General features: G+C 46.1%; 1 protein-coding gene across 1 annotated transcript in view; it reads right to left on the bottom strand.

Moving 5' to 3' along the window:
* Positions 1 to 14,224, bottom strand: part of FGF9 (fibroblast growth factor 9) — a 90,825-nt gene extending 76,601 nt beyond the window's left edge. The window contains exon 1 of the mRNA XM_042456360.1: positions 12,744 to 14,224. Coding sequence (XP_042312294.1) covers positions 12,744 to 13,026 — 283 coding nt within the window. The 5' untranslated portion in view covers positions 13,027 to 14,224. The remainder of the gene's footprint in view (positions 1 to 12,743) is intronic.
* Positions 14,225 to 23,462: the final 9,238 nt, after the last annotated feature.

The following is a 23,462-nucleotide window of genomic DNA, read 5'->3' as shown; positions in this document are numbered from 1 at the left end:
GCTACACACAATTCCCATCCTATGGGGGGGGGGAGGGGGAGCAAAACCTAAACTCCCTTACCATTTCTAAAATCAACCATATTGACTTATGGTGACTCCATGAATTTCACAGAGTTTTCTTAAGCAAGGTGGGTTTGCTCGTTCCTCTGAAATACTGTATAGTCTAAAGCACCTGGTCTTCATTGGCAATCTCCCATTCAAATACTAACCATGGCTGAATCTGCCTAGCTTCCAAGATCAAACTGGGTCTGATTCCTTTTGTTGTTGTGTGCAATTATTTCTGACTTGCAGGGTTGTCTTGGCAAGATTTGTTCAGCGAGGGTTTGCTGAGGTTCATATTAGGCTGAAAGAGTGGGATTTGCCCAAGGTTTCCATAATTGAGGGGGGGATTCAAACCCTGGTCTCCAGAGTCATAGCACAATGTTCAAACCAATATATCACAAAGATACCTTCCCAAGTACAAGCTGTAGCCACCTCCACACTGCAAAATGGTGAGTGTCTGGGTAGCTAGCCCTCAAGTTAGTCTTAACCAAAGGCCTCCATAGGGGGGTGGGATGGGGGAGTCAGACCACACCAAGTGACACTCTGAGGGGGGCAGGTGAACACCCAGTGGGGGCAGTCAGCCCCCTCCATCCTAAGAGACCCCTCCCCCCATTCAACCATGTCTGCCAGTCAGGACACCTCTACTGTCCATTGGCTGTAGCCAATGCTGCTGCCCAGCAGCTCCTTGTGCATATGGCAGGGCTACTGGCTGAGTGAGGGAAAGGCTGCCAGGTGGCAGCAGTATCCCACCCCCACCCCCCATGACCTGTGGCTGCTTTCCAGGTCTGCTAGTCAGGCAGGAAAATGAGTCACCCCTCTTTCTTGTTCACTGAGCATCTCTGCCAGATGCAGAAAAGGCTGTGGGGTGGCAAAACAGCCCAACCCCACCAGTGGCTGGTGGGAAAGGGCTGTCTTACGGGTCTGGCAGGTCTGCTAACCAGGTAGGAAAGCAAGTTGCCTCTCTCTCCTGACTGACCATCAGCAATGCCAGACCCGAAAAAGGGTGTCAAATGGTAGCAGCAGTCCACCCCCACCATGGCAGAGGTAACTGGGCTGGTGGAGGGGGTGGCTGAGGGGGGTAAGCCAGACAGCCTGGGGGCAACAACACGAGTTACTGCACTAGGGTGATGCCATTGGTCTTAAGGCTGAAAATCTTTTAGAAGCGTTGGAATCCCTTCTTTGGTTTTTGAGATACTCTTTTAAATTTGTTGTTTGAAATCAAAACACAAACAACAAAACAAGCTTCATTTATATACCACTTCATACCGACTAAGCAGTATCTAAGCTGTTTACAACTGTAAGCTAATTTGCCCCCAACAATCTGGGACCTGCTCAGAAGGATGCAAGCCTGAGTTGAGCTTGAACCCTTTTGCTGGTCTTGAACTCACAACCTTATGGTTTTGAGTGAGTGGCTGCAGTACAGGCATTTAACCACTGCGCCACCAGGGCTTCTTGCATAAACCATTACCGTACATAAAATTGAAAGAAGACAGGAAAGCTGACTTTGCTCTCTGAAAGAAATCCTGGCTTTCCATTAGACACCCAATGAGGAAAAGAATCTACTACGAATACTAATACAGTACTGTGATTTTATATGTTAAGTGCATCTTATATACATGTGTAAATAAACTTTGTATCACAGAAACTGCAAGTCTCCAGTGACCTCTTTCTAAGAAAAAAATGAACTCTGGCTAGGTGCTGGAGCTCCTAAAACTCCTCACTGTTCACAAAGATGGAGGTTGTACATTTATAATAATATTTTCTAAAAAGTAATTAACAGTGTCATTGAGTCTCATGAATTTTCTGGGTAAACATGGTTAAAGTGAAGCCACATAATCTGATATAGGCTGCAATCCTAAATGCACTTAAATAGTAAAGCCTACATAACATAGTGGGAATCACTTCCAAGTTCACATGGCTAGGATTTGCATTGTTAATTCAGTTTTAATGTAATTTTTGCAATGTTATTTTAAACTGGCAATATGAAATAAATCTTGAGGATGGGATGATTTAAAAAATCTAAAGACATCTAAAATTATTTAATCTTTCCCTTTTGTTCTCCACTTTAGGAATATTCTCCTTTATAAAATTAGATTATGGCGGGTTACAGAACGCCATAAAGTACGTATTCAGTATGTACTAGGGTTAGGAAGGGGCGGTGCTTCCGCATCCCCCTAACCCTAGTACGGACTGAGTCCATACAAAATGGCGGCGGCTGTTCCACACGGCCGCCGTCATGAATGGCATGATGAACGCACTGCCTCCAAATGAGGTGGCGCGGACGTGACGCCATCGCTCCGTGTGAGGGCGCTTAATGTGCCCTTTGCGCGGAGCAGGGAGGAGCTCCATTTCGGAACTCCTTCCTGGTTTGCGTCGCTGGGCACAGCCTTCAGACGGCTGCGCCCAGCAACGCAAGGGAGAAAGGGGCCAAGCGGCCCCTTTCTCCTCCTCCCCGCCGCCGCGGTGTGTCCTTGGGGCTTGAAGCCCTTTGCCGCTTCCCCGCAGCCTGCAAAGCGGCGGATCGGGGCCTCAGAGGCTGCCGGTCTGGCAGCTGAGGCCCCTATACACCGGAGAAAAGCGCGCCTACAGGCCGCCTCAAAGGGGCAGTCTGTAACGCACCTATGACCCTCCATTGATCAGGAATATTAATCTGTTTTTTCCGTGTATGTTATTATTTTTAAAATTAACTCAAACTCCAAAACTGATGCAAGAGAATTGAAGGTCCAGAGTTCACACTAGAGAGAAAGATTATCTGTTGTCATTATTTTAAAGAACAAAGTACTCTTGCTGCAGAAAACTCAGACAAAACAAATTCAGGTCTTCTGGGAAGAAAGAAACAAGCAAAGAAGAAATGCAGGAGCCATAAGCTGATGTAGAACTAGGACCAGAATTGTGATGTCTTGACTAGATAAAACACATTAGACCCTGCTTTCCACATTGTGCAGATAGCATAAAAGATTAGAAAGCCATCCTTGCTGAGTCCTTGAAGCGAGGAGAACATCTCCATCTAGTAAAAACAGCCAATTCAGCAAAGGAGTGAAAAGGGGAGAAAATTTCCTTTTATCCCTACTGATCACAGCAAGGTCACACTCCTTTATCCTAATCATGCACCAGGTCCTTTTCATCCCATCTGATAGATTACCAACAACACAAGCCCATGCATGTTAATTGAATGGTAACATTGATCACAGTGGGACTTACTTCTCTGCGTGCTTTGCAATCCTCAACACACTTATCTTGAAGTGAATCCCATTGAATTCAGTATCATTTACTGCTCATAAGACATGCTTTGGTTGCACTGTAAAATAATGTAGATGAAACTAACTCCAAAAGGAAATACTGTTGAGTCTGTTGGAGCAAAAGAGTCCTGTTGCATTTCAAAGACTAACCAATTTATTACAATACAAGGGTTAGTCTTTAAAGTGATATGAAATAAGCCCGAAAAACCCACAAAAAACCTATGATATGAAATTCTTTGCGTATTTTATGAAACACTTTGAACACTTGAAATCTGCTATCTAAACACTACAGGTTGTATTAGTTACACAAAATTTGCACAAATATCCCCATTACAAGTTGCTGTTGTTCTTGTGTGCCTTCAAATCATTTCTGACTTATGGTTACCCTAAGGTGCACTTATCACAGGGTTTTCTTGGTAAGATTTGTTCAGAAGGGGCTTACCTTTGCCTTCCTCTGAGTCTGAGAGGGTGTGACTGGCCCACGGTCACCTAGTGGGTTTCCATGCCCAACTGGGGAATCAAACCCTGGTCTCCAGATTTCTAGTCTAATGCTCAGATCACTACACCATACTAGCTCTCCTTGGGATAAATTACTCATGATTAAAATATACTGATCTCAGTAGGATGCTTTGCTGTCTTCTGCTTCATCTAATCCAATAACAATAATCACACTGCCTGCAATATCTACCTACACTAGCTGGATACATTGAACTTAACACAGTTCTCAGCTACTTTATTATGTCACAGCAAAAACATTCAAGGACATGCTCCAGTAACATAGACTCAAAAATATTTGTGAAGCAGCCCACTCATACTGTTCAGTTTTAGGGAAAGCCTAATTATGCATCCCCAGTCAGTTGGAAAGAAAATAACCTGCCAATCACTGCTGTGAACCTATTTTGCCTCATCAGCCAGGGAAGCATGTTTCTCAAGGCCCTCAGAGATGCTGCTACACACCTCCTAAAAACAGCTGGCAAAGGAATGGAATGTGAGGAGCAGAGCTTACTGCAATTCATCTGCAGCAATTCTGGAAAAGCTCAGATGTGTTGCAGCTGCAGCAGCCCTCAGCTTTTCTCCCAGCCTTTGCAACAATTCTACTGCTGCATCATCACCTACGTGCAGAGAGAGCTGGAGTCACAAGCTACTCATGGAAGGTCACTGACTGCAGAAGAATCTAGAAAGGGGGTGTGTGTGTATGTTCATGTGTGTGTTTGTGTGCATTTACATTGCCCTTTCTTAACAGCCCATTCAATTGACTCCCTTCCTTCGAGGGATTTTCCCAGCTGAAGCAGGTAAAGCAATCCCTCTGAAGCTAATGGGATGCCCACATTCAGTTCCTCTTATTTAAGCAAATTATAACTGCATGATAAAAGACATACATACACATCTCATTTTTAGTGCTCAACATTAGGAGAAACAGATATAAATGTTAATGCAGGGGTTATATCAAATATCTTTAATGTCACTAGCATCCTATCTTTCCTCCAAGGAGATAAAGGCAGCATATATGATATCCACTCCCTTATCTTCAGAACAAACCTGTGAGGTAGGTTAAGGCCAGAGATTATAACCTGCCCAAGGGCATGCAGTGAACTTCATGATCAAGTGGGGATTTGAACAAGACTGCACCAGTCTGTCTAGCTATACACCACATTGGCTTCCACATACTGCTTGCTTTCACATGTGCACACACCCCTGAAAGTGGTAGGTGATTGAAGACAGTTCTGTTAGATTTAATAGAGAGGTAATATGTAGGCTGGATCTGGCAGGCTGAGAACTGAAGGAGACAATGGCCGGTTACAGACCGGCACTTGGGACGTCCCATTTTAAAAAAGGGGCGTCTCTTCTAGACGCCCCTGGCTCTAATACTGACTCTGTCCGTACAATATGGCGCCGTGTGGAACGGCCGGCGCCATCTTTATGTATCGGACGCTGTGCGTCCGAACGTGTCGCGGCGCTAATGACATCACAAGTGCGCCAGCGGTGCCTCGCGATGTCATTAGGGCGCCGCAGAAAGAAGCTCCATTTTGGAGCTTCTTTTTTGCTCTGCAAGGGAGCCGCGTGGTGTGGCTGCGACAGCTCCCTTACGGAGCAAACGGCGGCGGCGGTGGCAGACCGCCTCAAAGTGGCGGTCTATAACCTGCCAATGTTAGCCCCCTGCCCTTGCGTATAACTATGAGTTGCAGTGCTTTTCTTTGAGGTAAAGAGAAAAGTGTGGTGTACATCCAATAACTGATGCAACGAAGGCAAAACCTATCACTTTCAGGGGTGTGTGCATGCATGAAAGCAAGCAATGTGTAGCAAGACAATGTGGGGTATAGAATGATGAAAAATTGTATCTGGAAAGCACTACACTGGAGAAGGCTGCGACTACCAAATTAGATTAGAACAAGGATGGAAATTATGCAGCCCTCCAGATTTGTTGGACTGCATCTCCCAGCACACCAAGCAAGCACAGTCAACTGCAGCCCAATACTATCTGGGGGAATTATGTGTTTCTTACCCCTGGATCAGAGATTTGAAACAGCTCTGCTGGAGCTACAGAATCACTAGGATTCTCAACAGCAACAACAGCAACAATAAAAATGTACTTTGTATCCTGCCTCTTCAAGCAGATCCATATACATAAATGGGAATTATGAGGAATGACTGTTTGGGATGCTGGTACACCACAAAGAAGTTCCCCAAAATGTTTAATAACCATTTATGAGTGGGCAACTGGTGCTGACTGTAACTCCAAACATTTTTACTCATTTTTGACAGAGATAAGACATAATGGAAACAGTAATTCCACAACATCTGGAGGGTTTCTGTTTTTCCTCTCCATGTATTAAATGGGGAACTAACAGAAGAGAGTTGTTATAGTGGCGGGTTACAGACCGTCTGCCGCCATCACCAGTTGGTCCACGGGGGAGCCGGAGCCTCCACACGGCACGGCTCCCGTGCGGACCCAAAAAGAAGCTCCAAAATGGAGCTTCTTTTTGAGTCGCCTTTGTGACGTAGCGAGGCGCCAGGGGCGCACTCGCTATGTCACAAAGGACGCGATGCGTACGGACGCTCAGCGTTCGATACGTCAAGATGGCAGCACCCGTATGAACAGGGCGCTGCCATCTTGTACGTATTCAATACGTATTAGGGTTGGGGGTGCGGAGGCACTGCCCCTTCCTAACCCTAGTATGTATTGTATACGTACTATTTGACGGTCTGTAACCCGCCAGTGTAACATATATGTGGGCAACTGTGGCCCTACAGGCGTTATTTGGCTGCAACACCCATCAGCACCAGGCAGTAGAGCCAATGGGGATGTATTCAGGAAGTGGTAGCCAAGTCTACTGCAATGGCTTAGTGGTTAAGACATCAGTTCTGATGATTGGAAGATGGGAAAGTTGGCAGTTTGAGGCCCAGGTGCTGCATGATGGGGTGAGCTCCTGTCACTAGTCCCAGCTTCTGCCAACCTAGTAGGTCGAAAGCACGCAAATGCAAGTAAATAGATAGGTACCACTTTCGTGGGAAGGTAACAGCGTTTGGTGGAGACATGATAGCCACATGACCACCAAAGCAGTCCTCTGACAACTGCTGGCTCTTCAGATTAGAAACGGAGATAAGCACCGCCCCCTACAGCTGGTTCTGCCTAGACATTCATGTCAAGGGACTACCTTTGCCTTTAGTAGCCAAGTCAAGTAAAAACTCCCCTGCTGTAGTACATAGAGCCTTTATCCAGCAGAGTCTAGTGGATAGTCTAGTGACTAGATTAATGCCTGTCAGACTACAGAACAAGGCTGTGATGCTGTCATTTCAGGTTTTCTGAACCTGGGTTCCCTGAAGCCCCAGGACAGCTTGCTAGGGATTTCGTAAGAGACTAATTTTTTTAAAAAAAAATAAGCTGTAGATAAAATATTTTTAATGCAGAGTTTCCCTGAGATCTGAAAATTATTTCAAGAGTTCCTCCTAGGTAAAAAGATGGATGAAAACTGACTGAACCTTTCTCACAGGCCATAGAATCATAAGACTCTTGTTCCTCTCTCCTTGCCAGACTGACTCCTCAGGCAGCACTTCCAGAAGCAGGGTGCTCCTCTATCAAGCAGCTCTCTGCATTTGCTTCTAACATTTAGTTCTCTAACCATTGGTTATAGTTCACCTTCTACAGTGCAGATGACAAAGCTGCTTCATCCTCGGCTAACCTTGCAGATATGCAAAGACTGATACAAGGAGAAGATCAGAGCACCATGCAAGCTGCACCAAACTCATTGTGGAGGGGAGACTTCAATCAGTGGAATAAGGCATGCTTAAAAGCTAGACCATTTTTGCTGTACCTGCTTTAAGTAGGTCTACCTCCCCTTGGAAGGAAGGACGAGTTAAACCTCGTATTTGGAGAAGGGGGTGCAAACTAGTCAAGAATGCAGGCTGAATTCTAATTCCTCCTCCGCGGCTGCGCTGGGGGAAAGGAAGAAAGAAAAGAAAGGGCAGGAAAGGACAAAAATAGGCTTGGAGACGGCAGGCTGGGCTTAGCACGCACTGGGCAGCTGGGGAAAGGCGATTGTGCAACGAGGCGAGGGCAGGGCTTCAGGAGCCGGCTTTCTCCCCCCCCCCCCCCCGGTTTGGATTTCAGCACCGCTTCCCCCGCTAGTCTTCTCTCTCTTTGCTTGTCCTTCAAGAGACTTGGCCAGGTGTGCTGCAAGGAGCTCTGCAAATGGAGATGGCATGGAAGCAGCAGCAGCGATTGGAAAGAGCCAGACGAAAGCTAAGGAGGAGACGCCCCTGCGATTGCTAGCCCCTGCCCGCTTGCTCCAGTCCTTTCGGTCTTTTGGGGCGAGGTCCTCGCCCCAAAAGACCGAAAGGACCGGAGGTAGCGGGCAGGGGCTTCTCCTCCTCTGCTAACAGTGGCCTGAAGTTTCAAAAGGTAAAGGCAACCCCTTAATATGAATGACTGCACGGAAGGCTGTTACCTTCCCACTGAGAAGTGGTGCCTACCTATCTACCCTCATCCCTCCATATTTGCGGACTTGATTATTCACGGATTTGATTATTGGGTTCTCTCTAGGAATATCTAGGTCCTCCAGCGTTACTCTGTGGTCAACTTTAACTAAAAGTCACACCGAAGGACCTAGAGATGCCTAGAGAGAATACTCTGCTAGGCATTTGTAGCTCCTCCAGTGCAGTTTTATGGTCAGTGTCTGTCGGACGTTGACCAGAGAATTGCACTGGAGGACCTAGAGATTCCTAGAGAGGTGTCCTCGGGTAAAAACATGGTGCTGTTGTTATGTGCAGTTTTTCCATATTCACTGGGATCTTGTGCCCCTAACCCTAGGGGATATGGAGGGACAAGCGTACTTGCATTTGCATGCTTTCCCACTGCTCGGTTGGTAGAAGCTGAGACTAGTGACAGGAGCTCACCCCATCATGTAGCACTCGGCTCTCGAACTGCCAACCTTCTGGTCTTCAGAGCATCATGATCTTTAGATCATCAGAATTGGCACCTTAACCACTAAGCCACCACATCCCTCTGAAGTTTAAACTGAGTGCAAAAAAAGAGAAAGGCATTGGTAACCGTAGGCCTTTATGCGGCGCAAACAGGGGATGGGGGTAAAGCCATGCTCAAAAACGAAGTATTCCAAAGAAAGCAGGATCAGAAGGACCCCAGGACCAGCATCCTTTCCCTTACTCCAGGATCCGAACTGAAGTCTTATTTTAAGCAAGTGGGCTAGAAATAGCCCATAAACCAAGCCTCCACTGCCTCAGCAGGCGTTACCGTTTTAGATGTTGAACAACAGTGGTTTAAAAAAAGAGGGGGGTCTTCCAGGGATAAGTAAGCTCCCTTTTTTTTTTTTAGCGACTTGGGAACTGGATCTCCTTGTAACGCGATCTGCCTCAAGTAACCCAAGCTCTCTCTCCCTTGGCCGTTCTCCTTTTGTCTTCAGGGCAGGCTCCTTGGGTCTAGAGACATCGGTCTTGGCGCACAGAGAAGGCATTGTAAACTCAGGCACCTCCGACCTCGGGAAGAGAGTTGAGCTCAAGGAGAGTCGAGGTCCCCAGTTTCATGGGATTTCTAAATACACCCCCCCCCCAGCCCTCCGCAAACACATCTCTGACAGGGGCTGCATCCACACTGGAGAAATAACCTGGTTTGGCACTGCTTTAACTCTTTGTCTGGCTCAAAGCTATGGAATTCTGGGAGCTGGAGTTTGTTGTGGGGCCCAGAGCGGCCCACAACAAACTCCAACTCCCAGAATTCCATAGCCTTGAGCCAGACAAAAGGTTATTTCTCCAATGTGGAGTGAATGGAGTACCCCTGCTCCATAGAGAATAGACCAGCAGGTGTAATTTTACTATCTGCTGTTATCAGCAGCACCTTACTAAAAGCTCTGCCTTCTGCTGCCAATGGAGCTCTCCCTGCCTGCCTCTACAGCTGGTCTCTTACAATGACTATTGCTTGCTCACCCACGTCTTCCATTATTGAAGGGTTTAAGAGGTTTTTTAAACCTGGTTTGCAGCAATACTGTACTCTCATTTTGCCCTAAAAATAAGGTATTGACTTAATATTATTTCAATCTTTCTTAAGGCGACCTTTTACTTGGAATCATAGACTTAGAAGAGACCGCAAGGGCCATCCAGTCCAACCCCATTCTGCCATGCAGGAACTGACAATCCAAGCACCTCCAAGAGATGGCCATCCAGCCTGTGTTTAAAGACATCCAGAGAGGAGACTCCACCACTCTCCGAGGCGGCTTTTGCCATGAGGAAATTCCTCCCAAAGTTGAGGTGGAATCTCTTTTCCTTTAGTTTGGATCCATTGCTCAGGGTCCTGTTCTCTAGAGCAGTAGAAAACAAGCTAGCTCGCTCCTCAATATCTCTTCAAATATTTAAACAGGGGTATAATATAATCTCTTAACCATTTCTTCTTCAGGCTGAACATCCCCAGCTCCCTAAGTCTCTCCTCATATAGCATGGTTTCCAGACCATTTTCTGAAAATGCCAGCCACAGCTGCTGGCAAACTGTCAGGAGCTCTTCTAGAACACGGCCTCAGAGCCCGAAAAACCCACCAAAAAAGCTACGGATGCCGGCTGCGATAGCCTTCTACTTTTCACATTGTGATTTCCAGACCCTTCACCATTTTGGTCACCCTCCTTTGGACCCGCTCCAGCTTCTCAACCTCCTTTTTGAGTTTCCATTCTTTAGGCTAAGGAATGCTGGGAATTGTAGTTTATTGTGACACCAGAGCTATCTCTGACAGAGAAGGCTCAATGCCTCACAAAACTACAATTCCTAGGATTCCCTAGCATTGAGCCAGGGCAGTTAAAGCAGTCTCAAACTGGATTATTTCTGCAGTGTGTTTGGGACCTTAGAATTATAGGACTGGAAGAGAGGGAACCCCCTCCCCCCGTTCTAAATGCAAAATGAACTCTAGAATAGCAGCGCCCTGTTTGGCCTTCCTTCCCTCTGCGCCTTTGCATCAGGGAACCCACTTTTCCCAGGCTCTAAGGAGGGAGCTGCTTCCCTCTAAAGCTCCCTTGCTACTTCGCACATTGGCTTCAGCAGCAGCAGCAGCAGCAGCAGGAGGGCAGCCCGGCCGCCGCAGGGTCCTAGGCTCCGCCCCTTTCCTCGCCTCTCGCACCACTCCAGCGCAGGTGCCAGAAGCGAGGAAACGGGCGGAACCTAGGACCCTGGGGCGGCTGGGCTGCCCTCCTGCTGCTGCTGCCGAAGCCAATGCGTGAAGTAGCGGGGAGCTTCTGCCATACACCTGCTAGCGGCATGAGCCCTTTTGATCTCGCCCTCCTCCATTCATTCTGCCCATTCATCCTTTGCACCGGAGCTGGCTCTGCACAACGGCGGTGAGGGAGTGAGAGAGACCCCAGCACCGACCTCCGTCTTCTTCCCTCCTCTCTCTACATGTATTGCTTGCAATTTAAGGGCCAAAACACGCTGCAGAAAGATCCACTTCGAGACCGCTTTAACTGTCCTGACTCAGGGCTAGGAGATCCTGGGAAGTGTAGTTTTTGCACGTTCTCTGACAGAGAAGACTCAATGTCTCACAAATTACAGTTGCCAGAATTCCCTAGCAACTGAGCCAGGGCAGCTGGAGCGGTCTCAGACTGGATTGGTTCTGCAGTGTGTTTCGGACCTATATAATCCAGCGCTCAAACCACTACGACACGCTATCTCCCGCAAAAGGTACCCAGGCATTAAAAAGTGTGTAAGTATACTATAGTAAAGGGTATGTTTCAGAGGAAGGGATTGTCAAAACCACTTCTGAGGATTCGTCGCCTAAGAAAACCCTGCAAACCTACCCGGGGGTACCTGTGTTGCCCATATTATAGCCAAGTACTATAACACCCCAAATCCACAGGATGCTTTTTCTGGCTCAAGGCTGCGGGATTCTAGGAGTTAGAGTTTGTTGTGGGGCCGCTCTACTCTGGCCCCACAATAAACTCCAACTCCTAGAATCCCGTAGCCTTGAGCCAGAAAAAGAGTTAAAGCGGGACCAAACCGGGTTGTTTCTCCAGTGTGGATGCAGCATGAGTTGCAAGCTGGGCGGAGGGGGATCCCTCGCTCGCTTGGCTTTGCGCTTCAGGCAGGTGGATCGGAGCTGCGGAGCAGAAGGGCGGCTTTCTTGCTTTGCCTCCCTCCAAGGAAAAGCCGGGGAACTTTCAGCAACCTGTGGGCTCAAGAAGGAAGTTTTACCGGGCTGGCTCTTCTTTGCAGCAGACCCGCTGAAAAGCACCGGCCTCTCTGGAAACAAATGACCAGCCCTAGTTGCCGAAGGAGAATGCTAAGGCAGAACTCACCGATTCAAAGAGTGGCAATGGCAAACCCTCCTCTCTCAAGGAACTGGCCAAGAAAACCCCTCTCAGAGTCAAAACCAGCAGCCGCCCCCGCTCCCTTCCCGACCTGGCCCCATCTCAGCTCACCTTGGGCAAGGCCCACTCGCTCAGGCTCAAGGGATGGCGATGGCAAACCCCCTCTGAAGAAACTTGTCCAAAAAAACCCATGGCAGGTTCAGCCTTGGGGTCGCCCAAATCGAAAACGACTTGAAGGCAGACAACGACCGATTCAATGGCTCTGCTCTAGGAGGGCGGGTCTGTCTGTCTGTGTCTGTCTGCCTATCTACCCACCAATCTACATACCTAGCTACCTAACCTACCCACCTAATCTATAGACCGATCGATCTAACCTAGGTACGTGCAAAATGCAGTCTGAAACCAACCCCCAGAGTCCAAGGTTATCTACCTGACAGTACAAAAGATCTTGCTCCCAGTGTCTATTGACTGCAGCTTCAAACTTGAGACAGAGAGACGATCAATTAAGAAAAAACAAAACTTCTGCATAGCTGAGTACTTTCCTCTTCTTGTTATTATTCTTATGACGACGGCTTTCTTATTACTCTCGTTCCGATCGTCCTCCATCCCACCACCTTCCTCTCAAGCGCAGGCGAGCCAACTTCTGCCACCGTCGTAGGTACCTACCGAATCTGCTGTGGTCCTGCCTGGTGCCTTGGATGGTGCCGTTGGGGAAGATCTCCAAGTGGAAGCCAGTCCTGCAGTAGAGCTGCCTCCGCCTGAGGATGCCCTTTAAGTGGTCCAGGTCCGTGACGGCGGGTCCCCTGGGCAGCCCCCCGGCTTCGGCCTGGCCCAGGTGGTCGCTCAGCAGGACCGGGCTGTCGGCAGGCAGCCCCGGCACGTTCCCGAAGGGCGCCGCCGCCGCCTCTTGCACGCCGAAGTAGTTGCCAACTTCACCTAAGGGAGCCATTAGGAGGGAGGAGGAGGAGGAGGGAGGGAGGAAGGAAGGAAGGAGGAAGAAGAGGAAGGAGGGAGGGAAGGAAGGAAGGAAGGAAGGGGGAAGGCTCGCTCGCTTGCAGCAAAACTGTGCCCAAACCCAAGACTTCAGATTCTGCCCCCTTTTTTTCTTTAAATGGGGGGGGGGGGGGAATTGGTGGCTTCCACTCCCACTCTTCCAGTTACACTGAAGGGAGGCCCCAAAGGTTCTTCCTTTAATCCATCAATAAGGATCGAGGCGAGGAGAGCGAGAGCTAGATCTCTGTCGAGATTTTGGAGCTGGGCGTCTCAAGGTCAGAGCGGCGCCTTAAGGAGCCCCCGCCGCCTTCGCCTTCGCCTCCAGCTCCGACTGGCGCAGGGACATCTTGGCAGCGGCCCCCCGCCCAAAGCAAGCCTGGGTCTCCAACGCCACTTTCCGGATAGAAAGAGAGAGGGATCCCGATGATATAGTCCCCCGCCGGCCTCTCTCTTAGCAAGGGGTCAGGTCTTCCGCCCATCCGGCCGTCAAGAGGAGGAGAAGCGGCCGTAGTTTCGCCATAGGGCTCCGGAGCAGAATCTGACCGCCGCAACTTCGGGGCCCGGAGGCGCTCTGGCGGAAGGGGGTCTTCCACGCATCGATCAGGGGCCGAGAGGCATCGGAGGCAGGGCTAGGCCGGTTGGGATGCCCCGAGAAGGAGGGGAGGCAGACATGCGGCGTTCCCCTTACTCTCTCCCCGCCACCGCATCCATCAGCAGGAACCCTGCCAAAGGAGGGGAGGGGAGGAGAAGGCTGGGTGGCTGGGGAAGAGATCTCTAATGGCTCTGTTCCTAAAAGGGAGAAGGGGTACAAAGGGGAGAGAGGGGCTCTTTAATGGCGATTGAATAATAATAATAATACAACTTTTGACGTCCAGATCTATTCCTATCCTTAGGTCCTATGGTCCTTAGCGCTTCAGCCTCTGGCGACAATCCTCTTCCACCCGGAGCCACGCGAGGGACAAACGGCTAAGCAGCCTTCCCGCTGGGGCTTGGTGCGGCGGAACAGGTGGAGGAGATGGAGGAGGAGGAGGAGGAAGGAAGCTTAATTCCGCAGGGCTCCCCCAGCAACGTGATCCTACGCTCCCAGGCCCCCGAGCTGCTGCTGCTGCTGCTGTTGCTGCTGCCGTTGCGGCTCTCTCTCCCTCCGCTGTGTGTCTTCCATCCAAGCAGGCAAGGAAAAGTGGCGCAGGAAGAGGCATTGGGTTGGGTTTAAGGTAGTCCAGCTTGCGGGCGGGCAGGCGGTAAAGTTCCCCCCCAGGTCCTAGCGCTCAACTCTTCACCTGCGCTGCAATGGAGAACGGCAGAGGTCCCTCCGCTCCCTCCCTCCCTCCCAGCCCTGCTCCATGCCATCCAATGGCCAAAGGCATTGAGCTCGCTCGCTCGCTCGCTCGCTCTTTTTACTGCTCTGCGGCACTACTCCCAGCTTTGCGGGGAGGCGGATTAAATGAACGGGGCAAACACCAGAAACTTTGATGCTCTTCAGCAAGAAAGAAGGGAAGAAGGGAAGGGAAGGGGGGGAAGGGCCAAAAGGGTCTCAGGATCGGGATCAAAGCAAAAACTTGGGGGAACTTGGGGGAGCTACACTTCCAAGTCCTAGTCTTCTGATTTCTTGACTGCAGTCTCCATTCTCATCTATGACTGAGCCTAGGTATGGAAAATCTTGAACTATCTCATTGTCTTCATCATCTGCCTTAATCCAGTGTGAATCATCTGTAGTTATCGTTTTTGTTTTTTAATGTTTAACTATAAACTTGCCTTTGCACTTTCTTCAGCAGTTGTTTCAAGCCTTTGCTGTTTTCTGCTAGTAATATCTGCATCTCTTAAATTGCTGATGTTCCTTCCTCCAGTTTTCAGGCCTCCTTCCTCTGAGTCTAATCTAGCTTTACATAGGATATGTTCAGCCTACAAGTTAACAGATCAGGCAGTAAAATGCAGCCTTGCCTGACCCCCATGACAGTTGGAAACCATTCCATGTCTTTATATTTTGCCCTAAAGTACAGGTTTTGTACATCAGGGCAATAAATGTTGTGGCATACCCATTTCTTTAAGAGCAATCCAAAGGTTTTTATTATCTACACAATCAAAGGCTTTGCTATCATAATCTATGAAGCACAGGCTGATTTTCTTCTGAAATTCTTTTGTGCGCTCCATTGTCCAACGCGTTTTGCAATATGGTATCTGGGGCCCCTTGCTTTTCTTGGACCTCTGGCATTTCTTGCTCTGGATATGGTAAAAATGTTTCTTGTAGAATCCTGAGCATCACTTTGCTTGTATGGGAAATTAATGAAATGGTCTGGTAGTTACTGCAATCCCTGGTATCCCCTTTCTTGGGGAATGGAATGTATGTTCAGCATTACTAAACTGTGGGCCATTCTTTTGTTTTTCATATTGTTGAGAGATTTTAGAACTAGAGTAGAGTCTGTCTCTATAGTTTGTAGCAGCTCCATTACTATGCCATCTGTTCCTGGTGATTTCTTTCCCCCAAGTGCTCTGCGTGCAGCTGCCACTTCACTTTCTAAAATTATAGGTTCATCATCAAATGCTTCTTCTTGATGGCACATCCTTTCATCTCTTTTTTTTCTAGTTCTTCAGTGTATTGTTTCCATCATTTTTTAATTTCAACTTGATGATGATGTGTTCCCTCGCTGACTATATAGCATCTCCACTCTTGGTTTAAATTTCCATTTCATTTCTTGACTCTTGTAGAAAAAGTCTCTTGCTTTTCCTTGTTTGTTATCTTCTCTTTTCCTGCATTGATCCAGCCACTTCTTTACCGCTCTGATAGCCTTTGGGGCTGAAGGGCGGGGTATAAATACCAATAATAATAATAATAATAATAATAATAGTAGTAGTAGTTCTCCTTGCCCCTACACACAAGTTATTGAACAGGGTCATTAAGAGTTCTGACTCTTTTATTCTCTTCTGTCCTTAACTGCTTAAAGAGTTTCATCTGTCATCCAGTGAGGCTTCTCTTTATTTTTAGCTAGAGATAGTGTATTTTTGCATTCCTCCCTGACAATGTCCCTGGCTTCAGTCCAGTGTTCTTCTGGCTCCCAGTCAGTTAGGTCAATATTGCAAATCTGTTTTTTACATTATCTTTCATTCTATAGGGATGTTCTTTGGATTGTATTTTGGCACAATGGTTGGTTTAGTGTTCTTCTTTAACTTTACTCTCGTTTTTTATATTAGGAGTTCATGGTCTGTGCCACAATCTTTTCCTGGTCTTGTTTTTGCAGAGAGAATTGAGCTTCTTCTGCTTCCAGTTATGTAGTTTGGTTTCTATATTGGCCATTTAGTGATGTTTATAATAGCCTCTTGGGTCGCTTGAAGAATGTGTTTGCAATGAACAGTTAGACTCGCAAAATTAGTCAGTCACTCTCCTTCTTTATTTCTTGATCCTAGGACAATTTTTTCTACAATTTTTGGCATTCCAATTATCTGTGATTAACAAGAAGTTCTGTTTTGGTATGTGATCTATTTCTTCCCAGACTTCATCATACAATCTTTCAATTTCTACTTTTTCAGTCAGACTTTGTGTTATATATTTTGACTTCTTTTGCTACATCTCCCCTCACTATTAATGCCACCCCATTTTTCTTAGAATTTTGTTTCCTGAATAAAACACCATGTAATTAATCTCACTTGAAATGTCCCAATCCTGTCCACTTTAGCTCACTCACTCCAAGTATTGTAATGTTTACACATTCCATTTCTTGCTTAACTATGTGTAGCTTCCCCTCATTCATGCTTCTCAAATTCCATGTTCCTGTAATATGTATTGTGCTGCTTCAGACTTTCCTTTCACCTCTGAACATATCAACAGTTAAACATTATTTCGGTTTATGTCCAGTTGTGTCATTAGACACAATTCTACTTGCAGTTATCCTCTGCTGCATCCCAGTAGCTTGTTGAGTGACATCCAACCTGAGAGTTTCATCTTGCATTGTCTCATCATAGGGTTTTCATGATAAAAGATATTCAAAAGGGGTTTACCATGCCTCTTTTTGTGCAGTAGTGACAAGTGTTAGCTTTTTTGTCATTGCTGATGTCTTTTGAGAGATACTCCACCAGTATCAATCCCCATTGCTACTGTTGCCCAGGAACTGACTGGTACATTTAGTCTGGCTCCTCAGCAAAAGTCTGCTGCCATCATCATAGCCGCTTGCCTCACAGGATCATGCAATCTCACCACCACAGAAAGGTGGTGCCATTGGTGGGCAGGTCAGAGACTGTGTGTGAATTCCAGACAAAAAATAGTGGCCCCACCACTTCAGGTATAATGTCTGACTGAAATAGTATCAGCCTTAATTATGTGTAGGATGGCTGGCACCCAGATCTTTCCCAACAGCTTGCATCCACTTCCTACCATCTGCTATCTAAGACAAGTATTTTACTTTGGCTAATGGTAGGGTCAACCCTGGATCTGATTCACAACTCAGTTGCTGTGAAGTACTTTTAACTGAACAAGGACATTTCTGTTGCATCACACAGGATCCATAAGAATCTTTGAGCTAAATTCCCAAGTTATAAAATGAGCCCACAGGGATATGCTCTGAAAGGGTGGATTTAAAACAGTTTTAAGGCCTCTGGAATTCACACACACTCTGACCTACAAATTCCAGAGGACTTGATACTGAAAACTGTTTTAAATTCACTCCTTTCAGAGCATATCCCTGTGACCTCATTGTACAAATGGAGAATTTAACCCCAACTCTTATGGATCCTGCATGATTCAACAGGACTGCCCTGATCCAATTAAAAGCAGTCAACAGCAACTGAGATGCAGATCCAGGGGTGCCCCTGCCATTATCCAAAGTGAGACACTTGTCTCAGGCAGCAGATGGTAGGAAGTGGATGCAAGCTGTTGGGAAACATCTGGGTACCAACCAGCCTCCACGTAATTAAGGCTGATGCCACTCCAGTCAGATGTTATACCTGAAGTGGTGGAAGCACCATTTTTTCCTTGAGACAGCAAGTGTCTTGGGTCAGCACTGTGGATGACTGTGGTAGTTGTCAAAGAGCAACTTAAAATAATGTACTCATTGATTTCATTTCCCACAAAGCATGTAAGTGAAATTGAAAGGCTACATAGACTAGAGAATGCAAATTAGATTGCACAGGTCTTCTCTCTTTTGCTTTCAAATTTGCATTTAACAATATCCATAGCTGATATATTAGGATGCTTTCACAAGTGACAGGCACAATATTATGTACCAGATATGTAAAGAATATGAAATGATGCTTACTTGAAAGAAAGCCCGTTGAACATAGTGGAAGTGACTTTTGAATATTTTAAAAATGCAAAAGATAAGAACACAAAAGAACAGGTTGATTACCTGTAACGGTATTTCTTCGAGTGGTCATCTGCGAATACATACAAATGGGTTGTACTGCACCTGTGCCATAAAACCCATTTGTATGATTCGCAGAGACCACAAAGAAGAAGGACAGGTTGCTTACCTGTAATGGTATTTCTTCAAGTGATCATCTGCGAATACATACAAATCGGTTGTACTGCGCCTGTGCCATACAACCCATTTGTATGATTCGCAGAGACCATGAAGAAGGAGGACAGGTTGCTTACCTGTAACGATATTTCTTCTTCGTGGTCATTTGCGAATACATACAAATGGGTTGTACTGCACCTGTGCCGTACAACCCATTTGTATGATTCGCAGAGACCACGAAGAAGAAGGACAGGTTGCTTACCTGTAACGGTATTTCTTCGAGTGGTCATCTGCGAATACATACAAATGGGTTGTACTGTGCAGGCGCAGTACAACCCATTTGTATGATTTGCAGAGACCACGAAGAAGAAATGCTTTTCTCATCTGATGTGTGCCACTTATAATAAATAATAATAATAATAATTTTTTTCTTTCTATTTCCTGCCTCTCCCTGTGGATTGAGGCAGTATCACAACAGTATCAGCAATACAAATTACAAAGTGCACAATAGGATAAAAACAGCATTATTTAACAATACAATACAATACTAATCAACCAGCAGTGTTGTTGTAGGAGAATTAACACATCCAAATCATTGTCTGTTTTCCGTATTATCAAATCAGAGTGGGAATATTCAACTATAGCAGGTCGGGTGGATATGCCCGCCGGAAGAGATCCGTCTTTAATGCCTTCTTAAAGGCTTCTAGTGTGGTAATAAGACATATCTCTTCCGCTAAGTTATTCCATAATTTTGGGGCCGCGGCTGTAAATGCTTTGTGGGAAGTAATGACCAGTCTAGTTTTTGTGTATTCCCGCAATTTCTTCCCTGAGGTTCTGAGAGTGCAGGACGGATTGTGTAGGGACAGGCGTTCCCTTAAGTAACTTGGGCCCAAGCCATGAAGGACTTTAAAGGTAATGACCAACACTTTGTATTGCGCCCGGAATTTAATCGGCAGCCAGTGTAAAGATTTTAATATTGGTGTAATATGGTCCAATCTTGATGTTCCTGTGACCAATCTGGCTGCAGCATTTTGAATTAACTGAAGCTTCCGAACTTGGTACAAAGGTAGACCCATGTAGAGCACATTACAGAAGTCTAAACAAGAGGTTACCAGTGCTTCAAGGTCTTTCTGAGCCATGTAGGGGCGCAGCTGGCGTATCAACCAAAGTTGATACCAGGCACTCTTGGCCACCACCTCCACAAGAGGTGTCAACTGTAGTGATGAGTCCAGGAGCACTCCCAAACTGTGAACCTTGTCTTTTAGGGGAAGTGTGACCCCGTCCAGGACTGGTTGACAAAACTCTCCACCCAGGTTGGGGTTTCCTATCACGAGTACCTCCGTTTTCTCTGGATTCAGCTTGAGCTTGTTTTCCCTCATCCAGCCCATTACCGACTCAAGACAGGCATTTAGAGGAGAGATGCCATCCTTGGTCACTGCAACAGTAGGGGACACAGAGAGATAGATTTGGGTTTCATCAGCATACTGATAACACTGTGCCCCGTGTCTCCACATGATCTCTCCCAGTGGCTTCATGTAAATATTAAACAGCATGGGAGACAGAATGGCGCCCTGAGGGTCACCCGATGTCAGCTCCCATTTACGGGAGCAACTGTCTCCCAGCATCACCATCTGGAATCTGCCCAAGAGGTAGGATCTGAACCACTGCAATGCAGTGCCCCTGATACCTAATTCCCTCAGGCGTTCCAGAAGGATACCATGGTCTATGGCATCGAAGGGTGCTGAGATGTCCAAAAGCACCAGCAGGGTCACACTTCCCCCATCAATGCCCAGATGGAGAACATCGACCAAGCCGACCATGGCTGTCTCAACTCCATAACCTGCTCTGAAGCCAGTTTGAAATGGGTCTAGATAATCAGCTTCGTCCAAGATAGCCTGGAGTTGGAAGGCAACTGTCCTCTCGATCACTGTGCTCAAGAATGGTAACAAAGAGACCGGCCTATAGTTGTTTCTAATCAGGTGATCAAGGGAGGGTTTTTTCAAGAGTGGTTTAACCATTGCTTGTTTAAGTTTAGATGGAAATATCCCCTCCCTGAGGGATGCATTGATAACGATTTGAAGTAAGGTTAATACTGCATTCCCTCCCTGGGCGGTCAGCCAAGATGTGAAGGGATCTAGAGGGCAAGTTGTCCTCCTTACACTGCCAAGCAGCTTGTCCACTTCATCAGTACTCACAAGCTCAAAGTGATGCAGTCATTATGAAATTAATTTTATTGGATTTAGACAGTTATACTTTGGGGATACCTACTGACATCAATGGGACTCAGGTTTGTCATTACAAAAATCAGTCCTTTTCACTCAAATCAGTGCATCAATTTTTATACAACTTTGGGGCTATAGCTTAGGAAAAGGAAGATAAGAAGTGTGATATAAGATTTAATGGGGGATAGAAAACAGGAAAGAACTAAGTTAATAAAAATGTTCTACACAAGTTATACCTGTTATTCAAATTACAGGTGTGCAAAAGAGTTAAAAAAACAATTTAGAAGGAGAAGGCTTCAAAGAGGTTTCTTGCATACATGAACAATCATATACATGACTTTATTGAAATCAGACCACAGTTAAATGATGCTTACACTCTGTCAAGGCTCAGAGCATGAATGTTCTGCAGCAGTCTAGAATCTTCTCACTAGGGAATTCTAGTTCTTCCACTCAGCTGCTTTCAACATGTTTCAGAAGGGGTGGAGGAAGAAAGGATCCAAGCCCTGATATGGTCCATTTTATTTTCACAAAAATCCAGAAAATCACAAGACATACTTTCCCTCTTTTTTTAAAAAAAAAGAAAGAAATCTTATGCCCCAATGTCTCTCTGTTCTACTGTACTTATTACCTTAACAGTCTCTTTCAAATGAAACCTCCTGAAAGCTTGTAAGAAATGTCTAGATAGCCATCTGTCAAGATGCTTAGCTCTACTTTCCTGCCTTAAGGCAGTAGTGAGTTGGAATAATACTCCCTGTGGTTATTTCCTATGGTTGCATTCATCTTAACAAAAGCAGAGGGCATTAGGTAATTCTGTAGGAGTTACTCAAACAGACTTGTTTCTTGTCTGTGCTGCTCCCACATACTTTATGTACAGAAATGCAATTCTCTTATTTTTACTCACACTGAGGATCATGTTCACCAAACTCCTGAGTCAACATACTTCATTTTTGTAACATATGCAGTCTGCTTTTCAATCAGTTGAAGAGGTTCCATTCATAAGAACACAGGAGGATACCTTATCCTGAGTTAAACCATTTGCCTGCTTATCCCAGTATTTTTAATTCTGACTAGGAGCAGTAGGGCCCCAGAATTTCAGACTCCTCCTAATCCTACCTGGATATTCTTGGTATTTACTACCTATTCTCCCATTCAAGTAACCCAGAAAACTCAAGTCTACTTGGCTTCTGAAATCAGACTTGGTCAGGTGTGCTCAGAGGGGAATGCCAATAAAAGTCCACTAACACAGCTCAAGAACCTACGGCCCTCCAGGCATTGTTGTCCTCCAATTCCTACTGAACTAATGGGTTTGGGAAGTCAACACTTATGTTCTATTGATTCAATGGGAACTAAACATTGGATCTAAGCTATAGCTACAATTCTATACACACTTACCTCAAAAGTACTATATCCCAGTCAACTTAGTAGGGCTTACTTCTAGTAGACAGATCCTAAACCACAATTTTATTATGAAAATTCAGTTTTACTGTTTTGGTGTTCATTATGTTCCTGTATGACACATTTGAATTCCAGCTCAGCCATGTAAACTCACTGAGTGACCTTAGGCAAGTCACTCTCTCTCAGCCTCAGAAGATGGCAATCACAAACCTTCTCTGAAGAAACTTGCCAAGAAAACCCCCTGATAGCTTCACCTTATGGTCACCATAATTCGGAATCGACTTGAAGGCACACAGCAACAACAGCATGACACATTAAAGTAACATTTATAGAATCAGAAAATTGTAGATTTGGAAGAGGCCCAAGCATCATCTCTTGTAACCTGCACCAGTGGCACATGGCCATCCTATCTCTTTTAATAAACCTCCAATCAGCTGCCATACCATGCTTATGTATGCTACCTGCTACTTTAGGATTGCCTCCTATCAGTGAATTCCAATAGTGTAAACTGGACTTATAGCATTCCAGCTCACTTTATGGTGTTTGTGTAGTTTGGAATCATACAATGACCAAAATCCCTTCCCAAAATTCACTTTGTAAGCAGCACAGCTCCTTCAACACAGCCATTTTTGTGTTGTCGGAAAGCAGGAGGATGAGTCCAGGGGGACATGTCCAACTAGTTTTTCCAAATTTATTAGCTTGTTGTACTGCAAGGATCTCTGGACATCTCACTCTCCAACAACACAGAAATGGCTGTATTGCTTACAGGTTGAGCTGTTGTTATTGGGGGTTTTTTTTTGGGGGGGGGGGGTAGGTACATGATTAACATACACCTCCCTATGCAGGATATCAGCCTTAATATCTGCAAGGATTGAAGGGTGATTAAATACAGTTTAATTGCAACATTTGCAGAAAACCTGAGTGAATCACTCAAGCTCAATGAGAATGATAACAATAATGTTGTTAACTCACCTGAGACCACATCTGTTTGAAAACAGCATTAACAACATTGGTCAATGGTAGGGCAACCAGCAGAAGTGTGTGCTCCATAGCTCTACTAATCTATCACCCCAAATTGCTACAGCAGCAAAATTTGAGCATTTGGCTAGCATCAGCTTTGGTGGGGCCAGCCCTGCATTGGTCAGAAGGAAGTGGCAGAGAGTGGGGGCAGGTGCAACCTTGAAGTACAAGAGGTCTTTTGTTTGCAAAGACATAAGGAAATTAAGCATGTGCTTGAGCAAGAAGCTGTACAACACAACACAGTCTGTAGAGAAAGGAGCCCCCCATGGCCACATAGGAGTATTTCACTGACTGCAAGCTGTAGACAT

The sequence above is a fragment of the Sceloporus undulatus genome, chromosome 3 (assembly GCF_019175285.1).
Source record: "Sceloporus undulatus isolate JIND9_A2432 ecotype Alabama chromosome 3, SceUnd_v1.1, whole genome shotgun sequence".
NCBI lineage: Eukaryota > Metazoa > Chordata > Lepidosauria > Squamata > Phrynosomatidae > Sceloporus > Sceloporus undulatus.
Note: the sequence above shows the minus strand (reverse complement) of the source record. Positions and strands in the feature narration are given on the sequence as shown.